The sequence below is a fragment of the Mugil cephalus genome, chromosome 14, assembly GCF_022458985.1.
Source record: "Mugil cephalus isolate CIBA_MC_2020 chromosome 14, CIBA_Mcephalus_1.1, whole genome shotgun sequence".
In the NCBI taxonomy this organism is placed as follows: Eukaryota; Metazoa; Chordata; class Actinopteri; order Mugiliformes; family Mugilidae; genus Mugil; species Mugil cephalus.
Window position 1 is genome coordinate 11,926,413 of NC_061783.1, and position 19,188 is coordinate 11,945,600.

Below are 19,188 nucleotides of genomic sequence, written 5' to 3' on the forward strand. Positions count from 1 at the left end.
GTTTGCTTGCTTGATACAAGAGATTCCTATTTGTTCAACAAATCAAAACAAACCTCCATTTGCATACCATCTCCATCTCATTTATTTTTTAGTTTCTCAAACTCAAAGACTTCCGCGCGCGCACACACACACACACACACACGGATCATCAGTCAGTTTGGAAAAGATCCGTCTCCAAACATGTCAACTTTAAATGAGTTAAGAAAAAAAAAGAGGTCTCCGTTTGCAGCTTTGTGACAGTGCATTTTTCAGCTAATCCCGTGGCTTTCAATGAGTTTATTCAACAGGAAGTAGGATTTTCCAAATCATTAAAGAAGACTTCCACTTATGTGAAAGAAAAATCACCAAGTTTAGCTAAAGCAGTAGGCTCTTTCATCTCATTAAAGGAAACAAATGGCCAAATTTGGTGTTTTTGGGCGGCAGCACCTCAGCGCACAGAGCAGATCATGTACCAACCAGAGGGTTGTTAGTGTTATACTTTGTTGTGCTCATGCCCAAATTGCTACCGATGATCATAGGTTCTGTAAATGTGTGTATGTGTGGAAGGGTGAATGAAAGAAAGCAAAGGATGAAATGCAGCCCTCTCATGCAGTTTTCACTGGACGGGGGACGGTGGGTGAGTTAAAATACAGAAGTCCTGAACTTGCAGCTGCCACTGACAGTCAGATCGGTGCCGTGTCTAATTGTGTGGGCGCGTACAGCTGCGACAAGCGTGTAAACACGGCCGTGTGACAGCCCACGCTCCTCCATCATCCCGCATCCGTCAGCGCGTGTCAGCAGAGGCCGCAAATTTGATATTTCCACGTCAGCTGACATCATCGCATAAATAGAATCAAACTCGATGCACGCTGATTACCATGGCGATGTTGTTATGGCGACCAATCAGAGGGAGAGGTGAGCTGATGGGGTGGCTGTGTGTTCAGACTCTCGGTCTCCCCCTTCCTCCCTTCCTCCCCTCCTCCCTCCTTCCTCCCAAAATGTGTAGCGGGTTGTCGCCTGGAGGTGAAAACGCTACGAGTGTGTTTATCGAGGACTGGAGCTGTTTAGTCTCGGCTCAGCTTGTTGCGAAATTAGAACGTGCTCGGAAATCAGTGGTGTTTGTACATTTGTCTGCCACCTTGCGCCTGGCTGTGTCACCTCCCCGAGTGCTCGAGTCAATTAACTCCTTTGCGAGCTCCTAATTTCATAACGGGGCCTGTTTTTGCTCGGCTGTCCGTGCTCGAGGCCCAGCTGGGGTCACAAGACTCCTCTCTGGCATGTAATTAAACAGGTTGCCAGCGGCAAACGGAGCCGAGAGCCCCAGCGTCGGTCCACTTAACATAATATTACATACCTCAGTTGCCATGACAGCCGCTGTGTTTGTCTGTGATGGAGGCAGGTGCAAAGTGGTGCACGCAGCCGTCGTTTGAGTGCTACTTTCGGCTGAAATCCGATTCCGGCGAAATAAGATTGTCGTTAGCATATTAGCTCCGGTGCGACAGGTGAGCTGTCGGCTGATTTGCGGCTTCGGCGATGACATCTGGAGAGTAGGAGGCAGATCACATGTTGCGGGGACCCTTTTCGGTCGCATTAGCGTGATAAATTCATCCGCAGTCGCAGCGGTTGACTTTTTGCCCCCAGTACGCGTGAACGATTCCACCACAAATACACTAACCCAGAAAGTTTTGACAGATGGTGAAACATATCACCCATAAGAACAAAGTTTCACACCAACATTTCAGAGTTGATTTCTTACCCTGGCACAACACTTAAGGAAAGAAGACACCTTGCTGAAAGTGGACCATGAAGCCTTCCAATATGTGCGACTCTGAGACAAAGCTTTCCTCCGTGGCAAGACAAAGTTTTCGGCTTCCAAAGGAGGTGTGTGTGAGTGTGTGTGAGTGTGTGTGTATGGGGGGGAGACAGCCTACAGCCTACCACACAAGCCCTAAAAAGTGCTCTGCTCTTTCTCAGACGAACACAAAACGCCTGGCAAACCAGTAAGTGACAAAAGGGGCGTGAAATTGAGTTTATGAGTCGATATTTCCATGTCTGTGTTTTTCTCCTCCTCAGCTTTTGTTCCATGTGGCGCGTGAGTGGAGGTGCAGTCCAGATGAAATTGCTCGGCCGGCAGATATGGCCCCCGAGCGTGGAGATACCACGCTCATTTGCGCGGATTCTCCGTGCATGCTATTTTGTTCCACTGAACTAATATTTTCATTTCTCTCAAAGACCCCTAAGGCCTACAGTCGCTTGCCAGACTTTTAATTGATTTATTTGCTTTGTAGTTTCGTTTCTTTTTCTTTCAGTGATTGACAGCACGTTCTCATCACAAAGGTATTCCCCTTTCTTTCTTTTTTTTCTTCTTTTTTTTTCAAAATCTAAATGTTTATTAGTGATTAAAGAGAAACAAATGCATTTTTGCATGTGTGTGTGTGTGTGTGTGCATTTCAGAGATTGTTGAATTGACAGCTTTCCTGAGATAAATCTCTCCGGAGGTTTTGGGGGATTGTGGGAAAACACATGTTGTTGTTCACTGTATTGACTCAGGGAGGAAACATGTTCGGGCTCCGGGACAAGAAAGTTGAACCAAGGTCACTCTGACAAAGGATGCATCTGAGCTGACCCGAGCGTGCATGCAGGAAGAGAGACGGGAGGGTTCCTTTTAAGTATGTATGCATGGACGTATGCCTGCATTGCTAAAGCGTGTGCACATGTACACATGGCAGCCGGGGATGTTTTTTTCTTTTCTTTTTTCAGCAGGACTGCGCCGTACAGTATGCGGTTTCCTCTCTGATGCAGTGAAAGCTCCAGGATGCATCTAAAAATAAGACCAGAGGAAAAGGAGTGAGGATGGGAAACCGTTTACATAAGCAGGGGAAGAACACTCAGTCATTTATTCCAATCGTGCAGTTTTATTTCACTTTAGGGCGCAAAAGTTAATCGGATAAATATTAATATTTTCTTTTCTTTGGCACTGAGCTGCCCGCTAAATAGATGTGCCTTTTGGTGTGCAGGCAGCGGAGGTCAGACCAATCCAGGGTGTTACTGTGTTACTACTTATTAAGGCGATTTGCTGAATTAAAAGCAGATCTCTTGGAGATGTGGATGCAGGGGCAGATTTGTGCACGAAACGCGATGAGATGAGGAGGAGGAAGAAGGAGAGGATGGGCGGGTAGGAGGAGGTGGAGGAGGAGGAGGGGGAGGAGGAGGAGGAGGAGGGAATCCAGATGGGAAGGAACAGCATCGGCGCCGCAGGAGAGAGATAGAGAGACCGAGAGGAGAAGACGCGACAGCTTGGAGATGAAAAACACTTTTGACAAACACTGAACGATCGGATTTCATTTGGTGTCGCCATGTATTTTGGTACGTAAACGCAGCCCCGTGCTTTTAATCTCATAGGAGTTTAAAGTGTTTTTCTTTCCTGCTGATAATAATGAAGTCACTTGTTGCTATGTTGAAATGGATCTGAGGTTTGGGAAATAAGTCACCTGCAAAGAGGAACAGAGACAGTTGCAGTGTGATTTATTGAAACCCGCGTCGTGGTTAATGGGATAACACATCGTTTTTTTATTCTGATTATGAAATATGGCAATAGTAAACAGGGATATTTCTTTGATGAGAGATACCATGAGACAGAGACAGTGAATGATATCGTCTTAAGTATCTTACACTGTATGATAAAATTAGAAAAATATGTGAGAATTGTGCACAGGAACTAACTACGGATAATATTTATTTTTCATTCATGCGTGATGGAAGTGGAGACGTTCATTGAAAAAAATATACAACTTACAATTAAGATAAATTTCACATTACATGTATGTAGATTTTGTTTTTCCAACTCGTCCATGTGTTTCTTGTAAGTTTTTTAAGAAGTCTTTTCTCCGCGAAGGCACATGCCCGGGTCAAACACGCGCAACGCTGTGACCGTACGTGCGCGCACCCGCACGCTCGCAAGACTTGAGCTAGTTAAAGGCAATCAGAATAATGACAGGGCGGATGGGTGTGTTTTGATTTTGATTATGATGATTGCACACGCGAGCCGGTCCCGAATCAAACTGTAATCAAGCTCTGGGGGGGAGAACTAGAAAACAAGGCTCCGTAATCAGGACGCGGCAACACAAACAAGACGCTTATCACACGGCGCAGTCACGGCCTCACTCAACCAAAAATCTGTTCGTGTGTGTCTGTGTGTGTTTCAGAGTGCAAGCGCATTCATGTTTGTGCGTATGAGTTCGAACAGGCTTTGCTTGTGCGGGTTTAATTTTGATAAAATGCCGAGTTTTTTTGTGGTAACTGATTGTTTGCCTCGTGTGTGTCTTTGAAATCTCTCCTAAGTATTTTGTTCGCTGCACAAATGCCAGAAAAATGCAATTATACTCAGAAATGATGAAACACTATTACCATCAGTGGTGGAAGAAGCATACCAGCCTTGACTTTTACACAGGAGATGCAACTGAATAAATGGTGAAGTCACGTGTAAGCCGCAATTTAACAATGAATCACTTGCCTCTCACTTCTGCTTTATTTGAGGCCAGGCTGGGTGAGACGTTTGTTCCAAACCAGCCTAAGCTATCCGAGTTATTTACGGTGGGAATGGGTGAAAGAAGACCACTCAGATCAAACCCTGCGTCGTTATTTCCAGTCAGGAGTCTAATGGGCCACGAAATATGCGTTGCTAATTCATGACAACAAGTCTCATAATTGGTTTATTATTTTTTTTTTATGTGAGAGTGCGTATTAATCCAAATTGCCATTAACAGGATTAATGGAAGTGTGTCTGAATTAGCCTTATTTGCATCCTCAAAATTAAAAGCTGCACCACAGAGAGTGAAATGTCAATAAGAGAGAAAAAATACCACCAGGCAAGTTTTTCAACGCCTTATCTCTGAATGTCTTCAACCACTATCTGGTCGAGCGTCATCTAGTGGGAGTCACCCTACCTCCACTGAGTCAGTGCTCTGTGTGTTTATCTATCTTCTTATCTCCTTATCTCGTCCCTACTGTCTCTCAGGTAATGTGTGTCACAGCGCTCTCCCGACGCTGACTCGTCCCACGCTGGGCAGGACCCCTCCCTCCCCCGACCCCAAAGCCCTCCTCCCCTTCCACCTGTTGCCTGGATTTACCGACGTGAGTATCTGCTGCCAGTCACTGTAACTGTCATGGCAACCAAACTCTCACGACACACATTTTATTAAAACGCAAATTGTTCACTTTATCAGTTTTTTTTTAAGTGGTGAAATGGTCCACTTCATGGAATAGCATCGCCTGCCTGGAGTTAAATTGTCAATGCACAGATGTATGAGCGCGCTGCCTACACCTTTCCAAATATATCACGTCTGATGCAGAGAGCTGTGACATTTCCACACAACCTGGGGGGGTGGAGCTGATTCCTTGGTATTCTTCACGCGGAGGTTTTTTTTTTTTTTTTTTTTTAGAGCTGTCTGCCCCCGTGTTTGTGAAGGGTGAAGGTGGAGAGAAGTAGAGTCCGAGGCCCCAGGGACGGTGGATGTGTCAGGCTGGAATGAGGTCTGACGTATGGTTTACGCAGAAATCAACTCATAAGTCTTAATATAATCCTGGCTGTATAATATATTGTTTCTGGCTGGAATCAGTGTAGTAGGATTACTGTAACTAAGTGATTGTGTGTGTGTGCGCGCGCGCGCATCTGTCGGGAGCCAACAAAACGTTTTAAAGCAACTTAAAATGAAGCAATGGACTAAAGCCACTCACGGGTCTGATCAAATGACAACTCCCTTCTCGTCGCTTTGGTCTCACTTCCAGGCTGCCATATGCTGCTGAAGATATATAAAGAGAGACAAACTGAGGGTTTAGAAGGCAGAGCTCTGCCTGCACATGTCTGCTTTTCGTGGCCCGTGTGTGTGTGTGTGCACGTTCCTATTTGTCAAAAAGCCTCTCTGCCACCTTAAAGACAAATCAGACATTGGTGTAGGTCTCAGCCTCCCTTTTGTCTTCTCGCCAGCCTCCCCATGCTTCCACTTTTTGTGTTTTTCTTGTTCCACTGCCCTCTTCCACTTTGTCTCGTATCGTCCTCTTTCCCATCCCTCATCTGCCTTTTTTCCTCCTCTTCTCTACTCCACTTAGTCCATCTTACCTTTTTCAAAAAAAAAGAAAAAAAAAATCTAAATCCATGTTCTGCCTTCCCTGCGGTGGATGACCCGATCGCTGCCATCTATTTCATTTTTATTTATTCCAGGGATGTTGTTCGACCTGTTAAAAGTCACTGGACTTTGCAGTGTTTGGAATTGGTTGGAAGTCCCGTCTGCCACCTCTGTTTATTATACTGACCTGTAGACTCTCTATTAACTCAATCAAACCACTGGTCAGATGTTTCTATGATACTCAGTTTACTGTTATAAAAGACTAAGATAAAAAATAAAAATCATTGATGTTTTGCTTGTGAGGTGACAATATCTTTCTATTCAGTAAGTGTCACCGTTGAAAATTTGATATCGTGTTCCTTTGCTGTTTTTTTAAGGTTTGATTTCATTTCCCAGAAAGCCAATATAAAGAGAGAGAAATGAAACATTGTCTCAAGTACGTTTTACCAGGGAAGCGTCTCCGTCGTCCTCTGAATTGAACCTGTGGGTGTGAAGTAAGTGGGCGCTCAGATTAACTCTGGCAGCCTGCGATTTCTCGTGGAATGTGTGTGCGTGTGTGTGTTTTTGTGCGCGCGCGAGCCTGAATTCTTTTGTGAATGTAGATGCAGCGTGCGTTGGCCTCTACAAAGCGCAGCGCCGTCTGAGTTTGTTTGGTGCCCACATGTGCGTTGTCATGGTTACGGGGTTTGCTCGCTCTCGCGCCTGTGTGCGTGCTTGAGTGCGTGCGTGGACGTTTGTCGTGAGCCGGGGGATCCAACTCCCGACTTCAGTCCTGGCTCGCAGTTGGACAGATTCATTTTTATTTTAATGTATTTATTCGTTTTTAAGTGAAGGGAAACAAGAGGGCGGATGATTGTCTCCGAGAAAATAAGAACTGAAATGAAAAGGCGCCGCAAAAGCAGCGGCGCGTGCATCGTAACTCATTCCTCTCAGGTGCTCGACGTCAGACGCTCACGCGGAGCTGTCGTGCGGGTGCTCTATGTAAATCCAGGCTCATTCATCATTATAAATGTTGACTCGCTTGACTGTGATCCAGCTCAGAGTCTGCTTTACTTCTCTCGGCCATATGTTGCAGACCTAACTCACTCCGTTGAGCTGAGGATGTCAGACTTGCACGTGTGTGAGATTTTTTTTTTTTTAGAGAGAATGTGAAGCTGGGTGATGGATGCCATGCCTTTCATGTCCTGTATAAATCTACAGCTCTTCATTGTGTTTAATGAGAGCGTGAATTGAGGTTGTTGTTTCAGCGGGTGACGTGTTACCAGAGAACAGAAGGAAGAAAGAAAAGAAATGAGCAGGAAGGTTAAGCCGACTTTGTCTCAGGTGCTGCTCCATTGTAGAGTGGCAGTGGACGGTAAGGAGTGTGAAGCCACGGGGAGGCAAGAAGGTGACTCTGGCCAGACGGAGGGCGGAGGGAGAGGCTGAGGGTTGGGAGGTAAGCAGATGGAGGGGTGAGGTGAGGAATGATAGAAGGTCAGGCAGTGATACAGGAGCCTTGGGGCTGAGGAGGGAGGGAGGGAGGGTAGCTCCTGCTGGTGTTCATTCTCATACAGAGAAGCATAAAGCTGGGCTAATAAAAGGTTAAAAACAATTGATTTTTAAAAAAAAGATTTTACACATGCTATCGTCTAAAGTAACTGTCCACTTGTGTCTGTTTGGTTGTGTTTTTTTAATATCACAAACAGTTCCAGGGAAACAGTCTCTATATGTTTCCAGAGCTTACAGGAACTGATGCATAATGAGACATAAATTAACCAGGCAGGTTTCCATAAAGCCTCTCTGCTCCCCTACGTTTCATCTCAGGTAAATAGGTCTGTTTTTACTCCATAAAAGCCAGTTGTGTTTTATCCCGCTGGGTATATGCGCTCATTACAATTTCCAGTAATGTCCAGAGCAATGTGCGCATCGTTGTGTGGTCACGGCGTGTGGTGCGGGGTTTACGCTTTCTTCTTTCCTACGCTTCTTACGCTCATTAAGGTTCTTTCATTTTCATTAATTTCTGGGGTGTCGCCGGTACAAGGCGACACAAATAAAACCGCAGACTGGTGATGACTTTTAAGTGTCAGATTGGAAAGGCTGTCTGCGGGGGGCCAGTGTCGTGGAGTCTTCCTGGAACAGAGCAGAGGGAGGAAACTCTCACCCCTGCAGGTTTTAAAGGTGCCCATAAAAAGTTTGCAGTTTGTCTATTGAGGATAACGGAGGGCTGTGGTCAAACGTGGCTTCACGGTGGTCCGAACTGACTCCTATAATGACTTGCAGAGAGAACTACCCCGGCCATCTTCAGACTACTTATTACTTCGTTGGAAGTGTGCGGGGACTCGGGGCAGTTTGATTGCTAGAGAAGAGCTGGAAGCTTTAACCAGCGAACCAACAACAACGCCCGAGAGCCTGACAGAAAGTGGAGATGGAAGCCGAGCACGTAGTCGTATTTTGCAAACAATACCGGCGTTTGGAACGTATCGAGGACACTGGTGGGCAGAGGAGAAGTGGGTGATGCTGCAGAGTGCTTTGACAGGTTTTATGTAAACATTGTTTTCTCCCATCAAAACATGTCATTGATAGAAGGAGCGGATCGTCTGTGGATCCAAGCGGATCTTAAACTACATCTTTGGACTTACATAAAGTTTACACTTTAAACACTAGGAAATTTCGCCCCTTTCTTTGCTGTTTCTGCAAACGAAGAAGTGTGCATGTGACCCGGCCCCAGACTGCTCCTCCTTCCACCACCTCCACCTCTAACCTGGGCTATTATAAATCTGCGCGCTGAGCCTATTGCCTCGCTGACAGAGAGGCGTTTGCACCTCGGGTGATCACTTTCCCTGCCTCACTAAATCGCTTCCCTTGCGAAGCAAAACCAGCCGTGACCTTAAACGCTACGCTTCCCCTTTGTTGCAGATGGATCACATCCACAAAGCTGTGATAGGCCCAGCCTTCGGGCTAACCTCACCCCTGAAGAGGAAGCCCAGTTCGTGCGGAGTCTGTCGCCTGAGATTCAACTCTGAGGTGGGTGCAATCGTTGTGGCAAAGATGGGGTTATTTTTTTGTTGTTTTCCACACACACCCTGGCTTGACAGTTGAACGGCGGAGCAGACGTGCCCTTGTGCTTGGTCGCTCTACAGGTTCTCAGGGTGTAGGTGATTATTTCATAAGTGGGTGAAGTGTGAACACCTTGAGTTTTTGCCCATTATGTAAAAGTCATTTTTAGTTATTGAAGAAGTCGAAACCAGAGCTGCGGTGCACTGTCACAACTCCCACAGACACTTCTTGGTGTCTGTAGATTAAATGTGTTATGTTAAGAGTGACAGCAGCTCCAAACACTGTGATTCATTCTTAATCACACTCATTCACGGTCACATGCTGTAATCCAAAATGAAAACACCGTCAGGTTTGCATGACAAAAATGCGTGCACCTTTTGTTTTGTCTGTCGGCCGTCGCAGGCGCAGGCGTCTTCGCATTACAGTGGCACGAGGCACGCGAAAAGGCTGAAGGCTCTGGACGCCCCAGATTCAAAGATCAGGACCTCCGAACCAGTCGCCAAGGAGACCGCGGCGCAAACCCACTCGTCGCCCTGCTCGCAGCCCTCCAGCTCCGACACAACATCAGGAGGTGTGTGCTTCTGCAGGCATGCATGCCTTCCCTGCATGTGCGCGCGTGCATGCGTGTCTGTGTGTGTGTGTGTGTGTGTGTGTGTGTGTGTGTGTGTGTGTCTGCAGACATCACACGCATGACAGCATAAGATACAGGAATGTACAGCTCAGACTTTCTCTTTCCCAGTCACGACTTTAACTCTTTGATGTGATAAATCTCCCGCTGCTACGGTCTGCACTGGGAAGAGATTAAAGGTTGAGCATTATCCTCTGCTTCTTCTTCATGTCTACATTTTCTGACCTCATCCAGTGGACTCCCGAGATCAAAAGCGCGCTGAGAACGCTTTGAATGTGATCCTGCGCGTAGCTGTGCGGATCCACACGTGCCTGGCGTCATGACAGCCATAAGTGTGGAGGCGTGGCGGAGCTCTGATTCCCTTCCAGCGAGTGTGTGTGTGTGTGTCTCCGTGTGCCAGCCCCGCTGCGCTGCTTTTGCACGTGTGTGGGCTCCGAGAAGTTAAAATAACAGATTCCGCCGCGGCTCGAGAACAATTTAATTGAAGAATTGTACTTGACACCGGCGATATGAGTGTTTGCAGTGAGAGCGGAAGAGTGAACGATCGTTTTAAGTCTGCAGTTAGTTTTCGAGGGAAGTGGATGAGACGGGCAGAAGAGCTCTCTGGAGATTACTTCGGCGGGAGAGTGGGGACTCGGCGCTAACAAACAGACACCCACTCAGATAGGCAGAGCTAATCATTGTTATTAGCGCAGATTGAATCCTTAAATCAGCACACGCTCCTCCAGGGGCAAGACGGTCTCATGAAAGATAACAGAGCCAAAATCATCTCTATATGAATCTGTTCAAGGGCTATGAGGCAGATCCCCGAGGAAATCATTGATTATTAGTGCGACTAGAGAGGTTGAAGGAGCTCATAATTACCTGTAGCCTGGTGAGTTTTAATCTTTCTCTCTGTAAAAGTCATGAATTTAGTCCAGGGATTTAATAGAGCTGGAAAAAATCTGAAGTCAAGCCCTATCATCTGAGTCCCTCTACACAATACTCATTCTCTTTCCTTTCATGCCATATTTTACGTCCTTTTTTTTTTTTTTTAATGTCATCTATTTCTGTTTCATTGCGCCTTCGCTTTCAGAACCCTCTGTCCCAAACCCTACCTCAGAACAGACAGCATCGAGCAGTGGCTCCCCCGAAACTTTGACGCCGCCTCGTGACCCCTCCTCGTCGCCTAGCCTAGAGAGAGACACGCAAAAAGATGGCGAGGTGGAGTCTCCGGAAGGGGAGACGGAAGAAGAGAAAGCCATACGTCTTCTCTACTGCTCCCTCTGCAAGGTGGCTGTCAACTCGGCCTCGCAGCTTCTGGCACACAACAGCGGTGAGAAAAACAGCTACAGCTGAAGTCATCTTAGCCCGAGAATTTTTATTTTTTTTTAACAGTCTGTTGACGTGACTTCATGTCTGCGCAGGCACCAAGCACAAGACGATGCTCGAGGCCAGAAGTGGGGACGGAGCCATCAAGTCGTTCCCGAGGATGGGCGTCAAGGCAAAGATGGCCTCGCCGCCCGAGTCGTCAACGGGACTGCAGAACAAAACTTTCCACTGTGAGATCTGCGACGTGCATGTCAACTCTGAGACTCAGCTCAAACAGGTTAGATGTGGAAAATGTTCAGGGAAGAAGAAGAAACTTAGATTGTTTTAGAGACACATTCCACACACTGGAGCCATGACACTGACTAATACAGAGCTATGTTCTTACTCCCTTATGTGTTCTAAGCAAAACATAGTTACATGGGGATGTTCTGTTACAGTTAGGTCTATATAGGGTTGGACATAACATTTGTTGTTGTAGCTCTTGAGTGTGGTTAGAGTGCAGACTCTCATCTTTAATTTTAGGGCGTTCACGTCCAGATTGGAGGAAAGTTTAAGGACTTACAGCAGTTTGCATTCATAGGATCATGTTGTCTGGAACACAAAAGTGAACAAACATGACATTCCTCTAGAGTCCTTAGCAATGCAACGACTGCCCTAAATGTGAAGCCCGTGGACGTCACCGAGGTTTCCTATTCTTGAGGGCTATGAGTGGTTCGCTCTCGTGAAGTCTTCTCTTTGTGTGCGACTACCTTCTGGAGAGGGAGTGTGCTCTTTGCTTGGCTGGATGTTGTCAAAAGGCTCTCCTTTACCGTGTCATAGAAAGGACACTGAACTCACCCGCTACTGTGGCCTCGTGTGTCCTTTTTTCTGCTGCTGAGCTCGACGTCGTTCGTTGTTGATTTGACCACCTCCAGTGTAACTGCTTTCCCTCTGATGGATTGGACTGATTTCCTCAGCCAGCGGATGGTCTGTCTCACGTGCACGTGCGAGCTCCTTTGAACACATGTTGCGGGCTTACATTAACCATCTGTGGAGTGAATTATTATTTAGATAATACTTCTGAACCCTTAGGGTTCCTTCACCGTTTTCTCCGTTGTGGAAGTAAATGCCCTCAAATTATATCTGCACCTTGCACTGATCAGGCATAACATTAAGACTACCTTCCTAATATTGTGTAGGTCTTCCTTGCGCCTCCAAAACAGTTGTGACTCATCAGAGAATGGACATGGGTCTTCTGAGGGTGTCCTGTGGTGTTTGGTAACAGGATGTTTAGTGGGTTGTGTGGATCGAGGGGAGGGGCCTCTGCGGATCATCCCACAGATACTTGATCGGTTTGGTGAAATCGGAGGCCGGGTCAACACCGTGTGCTGTTTGTCATGTTTCTTGAGTGGCTCCTAAAGTGTTTTTGTGTGTCTGTCTGCGTCAGGCTGCATCCTGCTGAGGATGTCTGGTCTGTTGTGAGTGGGCGGTACATGTCTAAGCATCATCCGCATGGATGAATGCCAGGTCCAAAAGTTTCTCAACAGACCACTGAATTGTCACAAGATGGTCCATATTATTTACTTCTCCTGTCAGTGGTCATAATGCTGTGGCAGATCAGTGTATATCCGTATTCATTGTGTAACTGTAACTTGAATATATTTGAAGAAACACAATGTGTCAGCGTACAAACATATAAGGATCTAACTGTATAAAATAGCCAGGTTGTTCCTGAACAGAACATGCCTCTGTTTTGTTTTTAAGCCTAAATGATGCGGCCTCTTGTCGCTGACGATCTGTAGCTCCTACGCTCCTCATGAAAACTGATCACTGGGCAGCTAGTGTCACAGGAAGTTGGCTCATTGTACGTCTTGCTGGTTAATTTCTCTTGTGCACGGAAAGCTTTAAAAAGGTCAACAGTCACACAGATTTGCTTTTCTCTCGGGTTCACCGTGTTAAAAGCATCACCAGAGCCATCATCGCTTTAGCCAGTGGCGCAGACAAGGAGATGCATATTTTATTCCAAATGACAGTGCGAACATCTCACACCTGTCAGCGCAGGTGAGTTAAAATAACATCCCTCAAGATAATGAGCACAAAGCTACTAAGCCTCTTCTATTTCAGCCAACATCTGAGTATGTTGTTACCATCTCAGTCCGTGACACGAATGCTTCACATCTGAAGACCGGCACTGTTTAAAAGTTAACTTTGGCCAGGTGCTCATGAATATTTAGCAGTTCACCGCTGATTGTGTGCCGCGCTGACCGTTGCCATCTGTTTGTGCTTGTCAATCAAATCCGAAAGATTTCCAAACCCGCCCTTCATGAATATTTTGAATTTCAAACCGAGAGCCAGAAAAACATCGGCTCTGGCTGAATTGTCGGAATAGGAACTGTGATTATGCTTCCTTTAATTCCCCCATCACAAAGCAGGGGAGGCTTTGTTGCTGCGCCTGCGTCTCTTTTCCCTTGTGTTTATCGGTGCGTCTTTTTCCTCTGCTCCAGCACATCAGCAGTCGGAGACACAAGGACCGGGCGGCAGGTAAACCGGCCAAGCCGAAGTTCAGCCCCTATACTCCCATCCAGCGTCACCAGAGTTTCCAGGCGGTGAGTACACAGCTTTTGCTTGACTTACTTTCACCCCTCATCATTGCGTTTGTGTACATGAGTTGATTCTCAAGGGCCTCTTCCAGGAAACTCCCCTCCCTACAGCCAGTGACTCAAATTGTCAACGCTGAAGACTGGAGAATAAATAATACATTTTCAGTGTTTCACTGCCACGAAGTTGTGAAGGGAACAAAAGGTCAAAATTGCAAAGGGTGGTAAATTATTGATTATTTGGCAATAAGTGGGACAGCTTCTGCTTCTATTCGCCGTGTACCTTTCTTTTTCTGGCTTCCTCCAAACGCTCAATTTCCCCGATGAAAACATTCACGTTTCCCTGTGTTTCCTCCTCAGATAAGGCTGACTCTACAAAAGAACCAAGACCTGGCCAAACCCCTGGCCTCGTGTCTCCTGCAGCGTCAGCTCTCGGTGGCCGCCGCCCTGGCGTCGTTGCCCCCCTTCCAGCTCCAGCCTGCCACAAACTCGAGCCCCGCCCTGTTTCACAGTCAGCCCCTCCCCCAGGCGCTGCTCCATCCGGCCCCTGGACCCATGTGTTCGACACACACGTCGGTCCTGTTTTCCCCCTACTGACCCCGCTGAGCGTCTCGGTCCGTCATTGACGACTGCTAAACGCAGACGTGATACCCTCCCAGCGCCGCGCGCGCCACCAGACACCGTGAGCTCCACGGACCAGGACTGAAGACTATTTGCTTGCCTGGGACTAAAACTGTAAGGCGGGTCGGGGAAGAAAGTACAAAGCAGCAAATGAGAGAACGCAGAGTATTTTCTGATGTGAGTGATGGAGTACGAGTGAATGCACAGACGTAGCCTTCATAGGGGATCAGGATTGTGTTCTTTTCCAACTCAAGGAAGTATAGATATGAGAAGGGTGCAGAATGCTGGACTTCCGTGACGACTACAGCTGTGTGTGTTTGTATGTGCAGATGTGCATAAAAGAGCATGCGTGATTATTATTTTCCAATAAACAATGGCTGTGGACACTCTGGTTGCAGAAGATTATATTATTTATTTATAGGTATCTGAGGGTAAAGTCGTCAACACTGATGGAACTGACTCCAAGCCGGTTTTAAAGTGGCAAGATTTTTAGTGGATTAGATGTCTGCAGAGTTACTATCTACTACCAAATGAGCGGTGACTGAGCTGGTATTACGGTGTTTCTATAGTTGCATTACTTCTGCAGTGACATTTGCCGGGTTTGACAATCCTTTAAAGAAGCCCTCCATTCAGAGGCTGCCTGATAATGCAAACTGAGCATTTCTTACTGGCCTCACATTGAAAGCCTGCAACCGGCTTTCAAGTTTGAAATATTGCAGAGACTACTGGAACGAACAGGAGCAGCTACAATGAGCTGTTAGATGAAGAGCTGCAGGCGACAGGCTGCACACTCCCAGCTTCTCAGCGCGATGACAAACTCCTTTCACCGAGCGCTGCTGTTCACGGACTCGTGCTGTGTTCAGCAGAAAATCTGATCGTGGTTTTTCACAAGAATGACGGGGAGAGAGTTTGTTTTCATGCTTCAGGAATTCCGTGTCAAGAATTTGTTATGACCACTGGTAACGACACGTGTCGCCAGCTCAACCAGGACTAAAATCTTGGAAAGTGCCACTTTAATTCTCCAAAATAGGGAATTTCTTTAAAAAAAAAATGACCTCGATATCATTCTATGTGGGTCTTAGTTCTACAGATACACAGACTAGGAATAAACATTTATCTTTGTCTTCTCTGCTTCTTGTTATATGTGTTCACCTAGACACTGCCAGAAATGTAGACACACTAAGATGCAGCCAGACATCGTCTCCCCCCCCGAACCCATAAATCCCTATATTCTAAGCTCCCAATTCATCTTCCTCTGCTACATAGCGGCACGCAAAAACTAATCTTTCTTTGGTCTGTGTTCAGGTATTTCCCTAAAAAACAAAACGAAAAAAAGGACACGTCCATATCTGGGAGATTTGAAGCGTTGACCCTCTTGCTTTATTCTCCGAGATAAATCAGAGCAGGAATGCTCCGGCTGACGTGATTGTCTGTCGTCCCGATGAGGTTTGCTGCACTGCGGGCCTAAGCGGTGTGGTCTTTGGTCTGCTTACGTTTTTGAAGCAAAGTCACTTCATAGCCTGAAGGTACAGACTGAGTGCGCGCTGTCGCTTCAGTTCAAGCACTGACTTGACGAAATGTGCGAGTGATTGCCGGTGACATTCCAGGCTGACGTTATCTAAATGATGGTACTTTATCAGAGGTTAAGGGCAGGTCAGAGACTGAGTGACTGCTTCTTCTTTTTCTTTTAAACTTTCCACAGCCACATCTACTATCGGCTAGTTTACACCAAACTGGATTAATTAGCCTGATATTTTTATTTCTGTGTCCCGTGGCCACTCCAAAGTAAATAATTCCACCGGCCAATTTAGAGAATTATCATCCAATCAATCACTGGCTCATCATTACATTATTATTATTAATTGTCTGGGGTGATGATTGTGACCATCTGTGTGTGGGATGCTCAGTTCTCCACAGGCTTTTGGAATCCAGGCCTCCACTGGCCCCTTAACTCCCTGGCTCGTTCTCCCGACAGCCTTCACTGACTTTTCTCCTTCACCTTTTGTCATCTTTCTTTGGTTATCTCACAATCCGTTCATGGCGTCTCTCCCCCTCGGCTTTCCCTCTCTCGCTCCACTATGGAATTCGTGGCGGGTGCGCGCACGCGCACACATAAACACATGTCAGCGATACAAAAGCCTGACTTGGCCTCCAGGGAATTCTTCTTTCTCAGCTACCTGGACGGACTACAAAGGTACGATGCAGCGCTGTGTGTGCCGTGTGATGGCTGCTTTTCTAGCTGTTCACATTCAAAAAAAATAACATATATATAATTATAAGCTCTTGGCTTGAGGATCCAGCACTTCTGCACATCTGCGTTTAAATCCAAATCGTAAAACAAAGGTGGTCGTGAGTAAATTCAATTAGACTAAAAACAACAGAAATGACGCATTTGAAGAAGGATTTTATGAAACAAATGGAAAAATTTGAACTGCAAAACTTTCTTTACGAGGTGTACTGGGATAAGGAGATATCCTAGAATTAGTTGAATTAGTAGTTTGAGGAGAATCTTTGTCCGACTCCCCTGTCTTTGAGGCAGATGGTGCCAGTAGATTTACCTGAGGTCAAAGGTTTAATACAAGGCAGAACAAGCACCCTGATTCTGTTTAAAGGCAAAACAAAAAAAAGACTAAAGCTCTAACTCAGTGTTGTTTGGGGTTATTTACAAGACTAAGGCATGTCCTGAAGTTTTATTTGTGGGCCAAGCAGAAAGTGTAGTCTGTATTAACATGTCCTGTATTTACAGGGATCTGAAAATCTATTTATTCTGAACTGACAAGTTAAGAGTTCTCACTGTATCTGACCAGGTAGCGACCAGCGATCCTTGCACCTTTAACTTGATCCAAGCATTACACATCTAAACACTGGCACTCGTACTCCACATGATGTGTGCGCGGCCTCCCTGAAAAGGTGAGCAGACACAGGGACTATTTACCGCGAGGACCATCTGTCTGGGTCACCATGCCCATCGGGGGGTAGGATGGCTACAGTTGAAAGTTCAGACACAGTCGGTAATTCTGCTTCTCGCCTAAGTAGCATTTGTTGTTCTAGCAGCACCAGACAGGATTCGTTAAGTCCCCGTGAGGTTTTTCCGGTCCTGCAGAGGCGGTGCAGAGGTATAGCACGGAGCAACAGATCAGTAAACCGAAGGGATGGTGGCTGTGAGGTAAATGGCTCAGCGGGGTATTCCAGAGCAGCCTGTAAGACATAATGGCCAGGCTGCAACCCAGAGAGAACCGATTGTGTGTCTGGGACTCAGTGCTGCTGTGGTCTGGGTTCAAAGGGATGTGACGGTAAAGGTGTGATTTCCCAGTTGTGTTCGTTAAACCTGCAGGCAAACAAGGAAAATTATCATAATGTAATTATTTACAAAAATGTATATATGTGACCTACACTACACCTGCGTCTTTACAAAAAGAGCTTTCTCAAAGTTAAGTTTTTGACCCTTGACATTTTCACAGATGTATGTACAGAAACATGCTTGGACATCTAATCATCTAATCATCCGCCCTGTTTTCGATCAATCTTAAGTCCACAATCTGATTTACTGATCTGTTACTGTCTCAGAGTTTGGTTTTGGGGGTTGATTGCACGACCTGTGTTATGATATCATTACCATAAATTGCGAGTATGGCACCATATGCACATTTTCCATATTAAAAAGCGGGGCTGTGTATTTTTGGCCCCAGCAGAGCTGAGCACACAGATTAGAGTTAATTCTTTTCATCTGGTAGAAAAGCAGAAGATCACTGTATTGGCTAGTCAGACTGTCTGGACAGGGATGTGTGAGCTACAGATCAGACCAGACAGATGATCTCTTAATCATGATATATCAATGCATCACATCACTCAGCTAATGAACTTGTTCAGCCTGCATTTAGACTAAAAAGGCATTGTATTCACATGTGTGTGTTTTTTTTATATATATTGTTCTTCATTTTGCGGCATAATTTCTCAAGCTGCCACTCTATTTTTATTTTAATCAGTTCGTCCTATCCCTTTTTTCCCCCTGCACCTGTGATAATAAGTTTCTTTCCAGGCAGCTGACATGTGGATAGTAAGGGGTGGCATGAAATGGCTGTGTGATGGATTTGTCCATTAACGCAAGCTGAGCTAAAAACCTGTGGAGTCCCTCTGGCTGTCTATCTGTCTGACTCTTTATGTTTCTTTCCCTTTCTCGCCGTCTTTTTCTTTTGCCCTTTCAGGCAGGCGGACTCAAAAACATGAGCGCCCACCAAATGCACCGCTCGCTCATTTCCCTGCTGAGAGTTAGCAGCTGTAACACTTGCTCGAATAATATACCTTTCAAGTAAACAGAGGTGATGAATGTTATTATTAAAACAGTGACTCATTATGAGTCTGTATAGCTCGCTTTGTAACAGGGCACTAACACACAACCCAACATGCAACTAAGCTACACTAAAATGTCATGTTTGGTAGTAAAAATCAATTCATGTTAGCTACAGTTTAAGGTGGAACTTTCATTTGTAATATGTTTTTTTTCCCCCTCTGAGAGCTGTTCACAAGCTCTGCTCCGGGTTCTTGCCCAAAAGCACAAACCTGTTTCACCGTTGAGGCACCCCTGCTGAAGTCATTTGTTTTCAGTGGGTTGCACTGACAACATCCAACCTTGCCAACCACTTTCTGCAACCGCAATACACCTTTCACTTGGTTGGCATTGGCCCTTTTTTGGGATTCTCGCTGACAGAATGGCTAAATTGGTGTTATTAGCTTCAGTGCCGTGCAAGTTTCTTCCCGGTGCCCTGCCAAGGAAGACATGTCTAGCTTGACTTTGACTAGGAAACTAAATGAGATCATGCCTAGGTATATGATGCAAAGTAATCCAATATTTATGGAACAATGACTGAGCAAATGGGCACTTATGCATCTGGGGTGGCTTCAAGGAAGACTG

At 46.0% G+C, this 19,188-nt stretch overlaps 1 protein-coding gene across 1 annotated transcript; it reads left to right on the top strand.

The window, feature by feature from the left end:
- Positions 1 to 3,179: 3,179 nt before the first annotated feature.
- Positions 3,180 to 14,660, top strand: LOC125019582 (zinc finger protein 385D-like). The gene is made up of 8 exons (XM_047604432.1): positions 3,180 to 3,345; positions 4,997 to 5,112; positions 9,000 to 9,107; positions 9,543 to 9,711; positions 10,844 to 11,083; positions 11,175 to 11,356; positions 13,563 to 13,664; positions 14,016 to 14,660. Exons 1-8 carry the CDS (start codon positions 3,336 to 3,338, stop codon positions 14,250 to 14,252), a joined length of 1,164 nt encoding a protein of 387 aa, XP_047460388.1. The 5' UTR covers positions 3,180 to 3,335; the 3' UTR covers positions 14,253 to 14,660.
- The last annotated feature ends 4,528 nt before the right edge of the window (positions 14,661 to 19,188 follow it).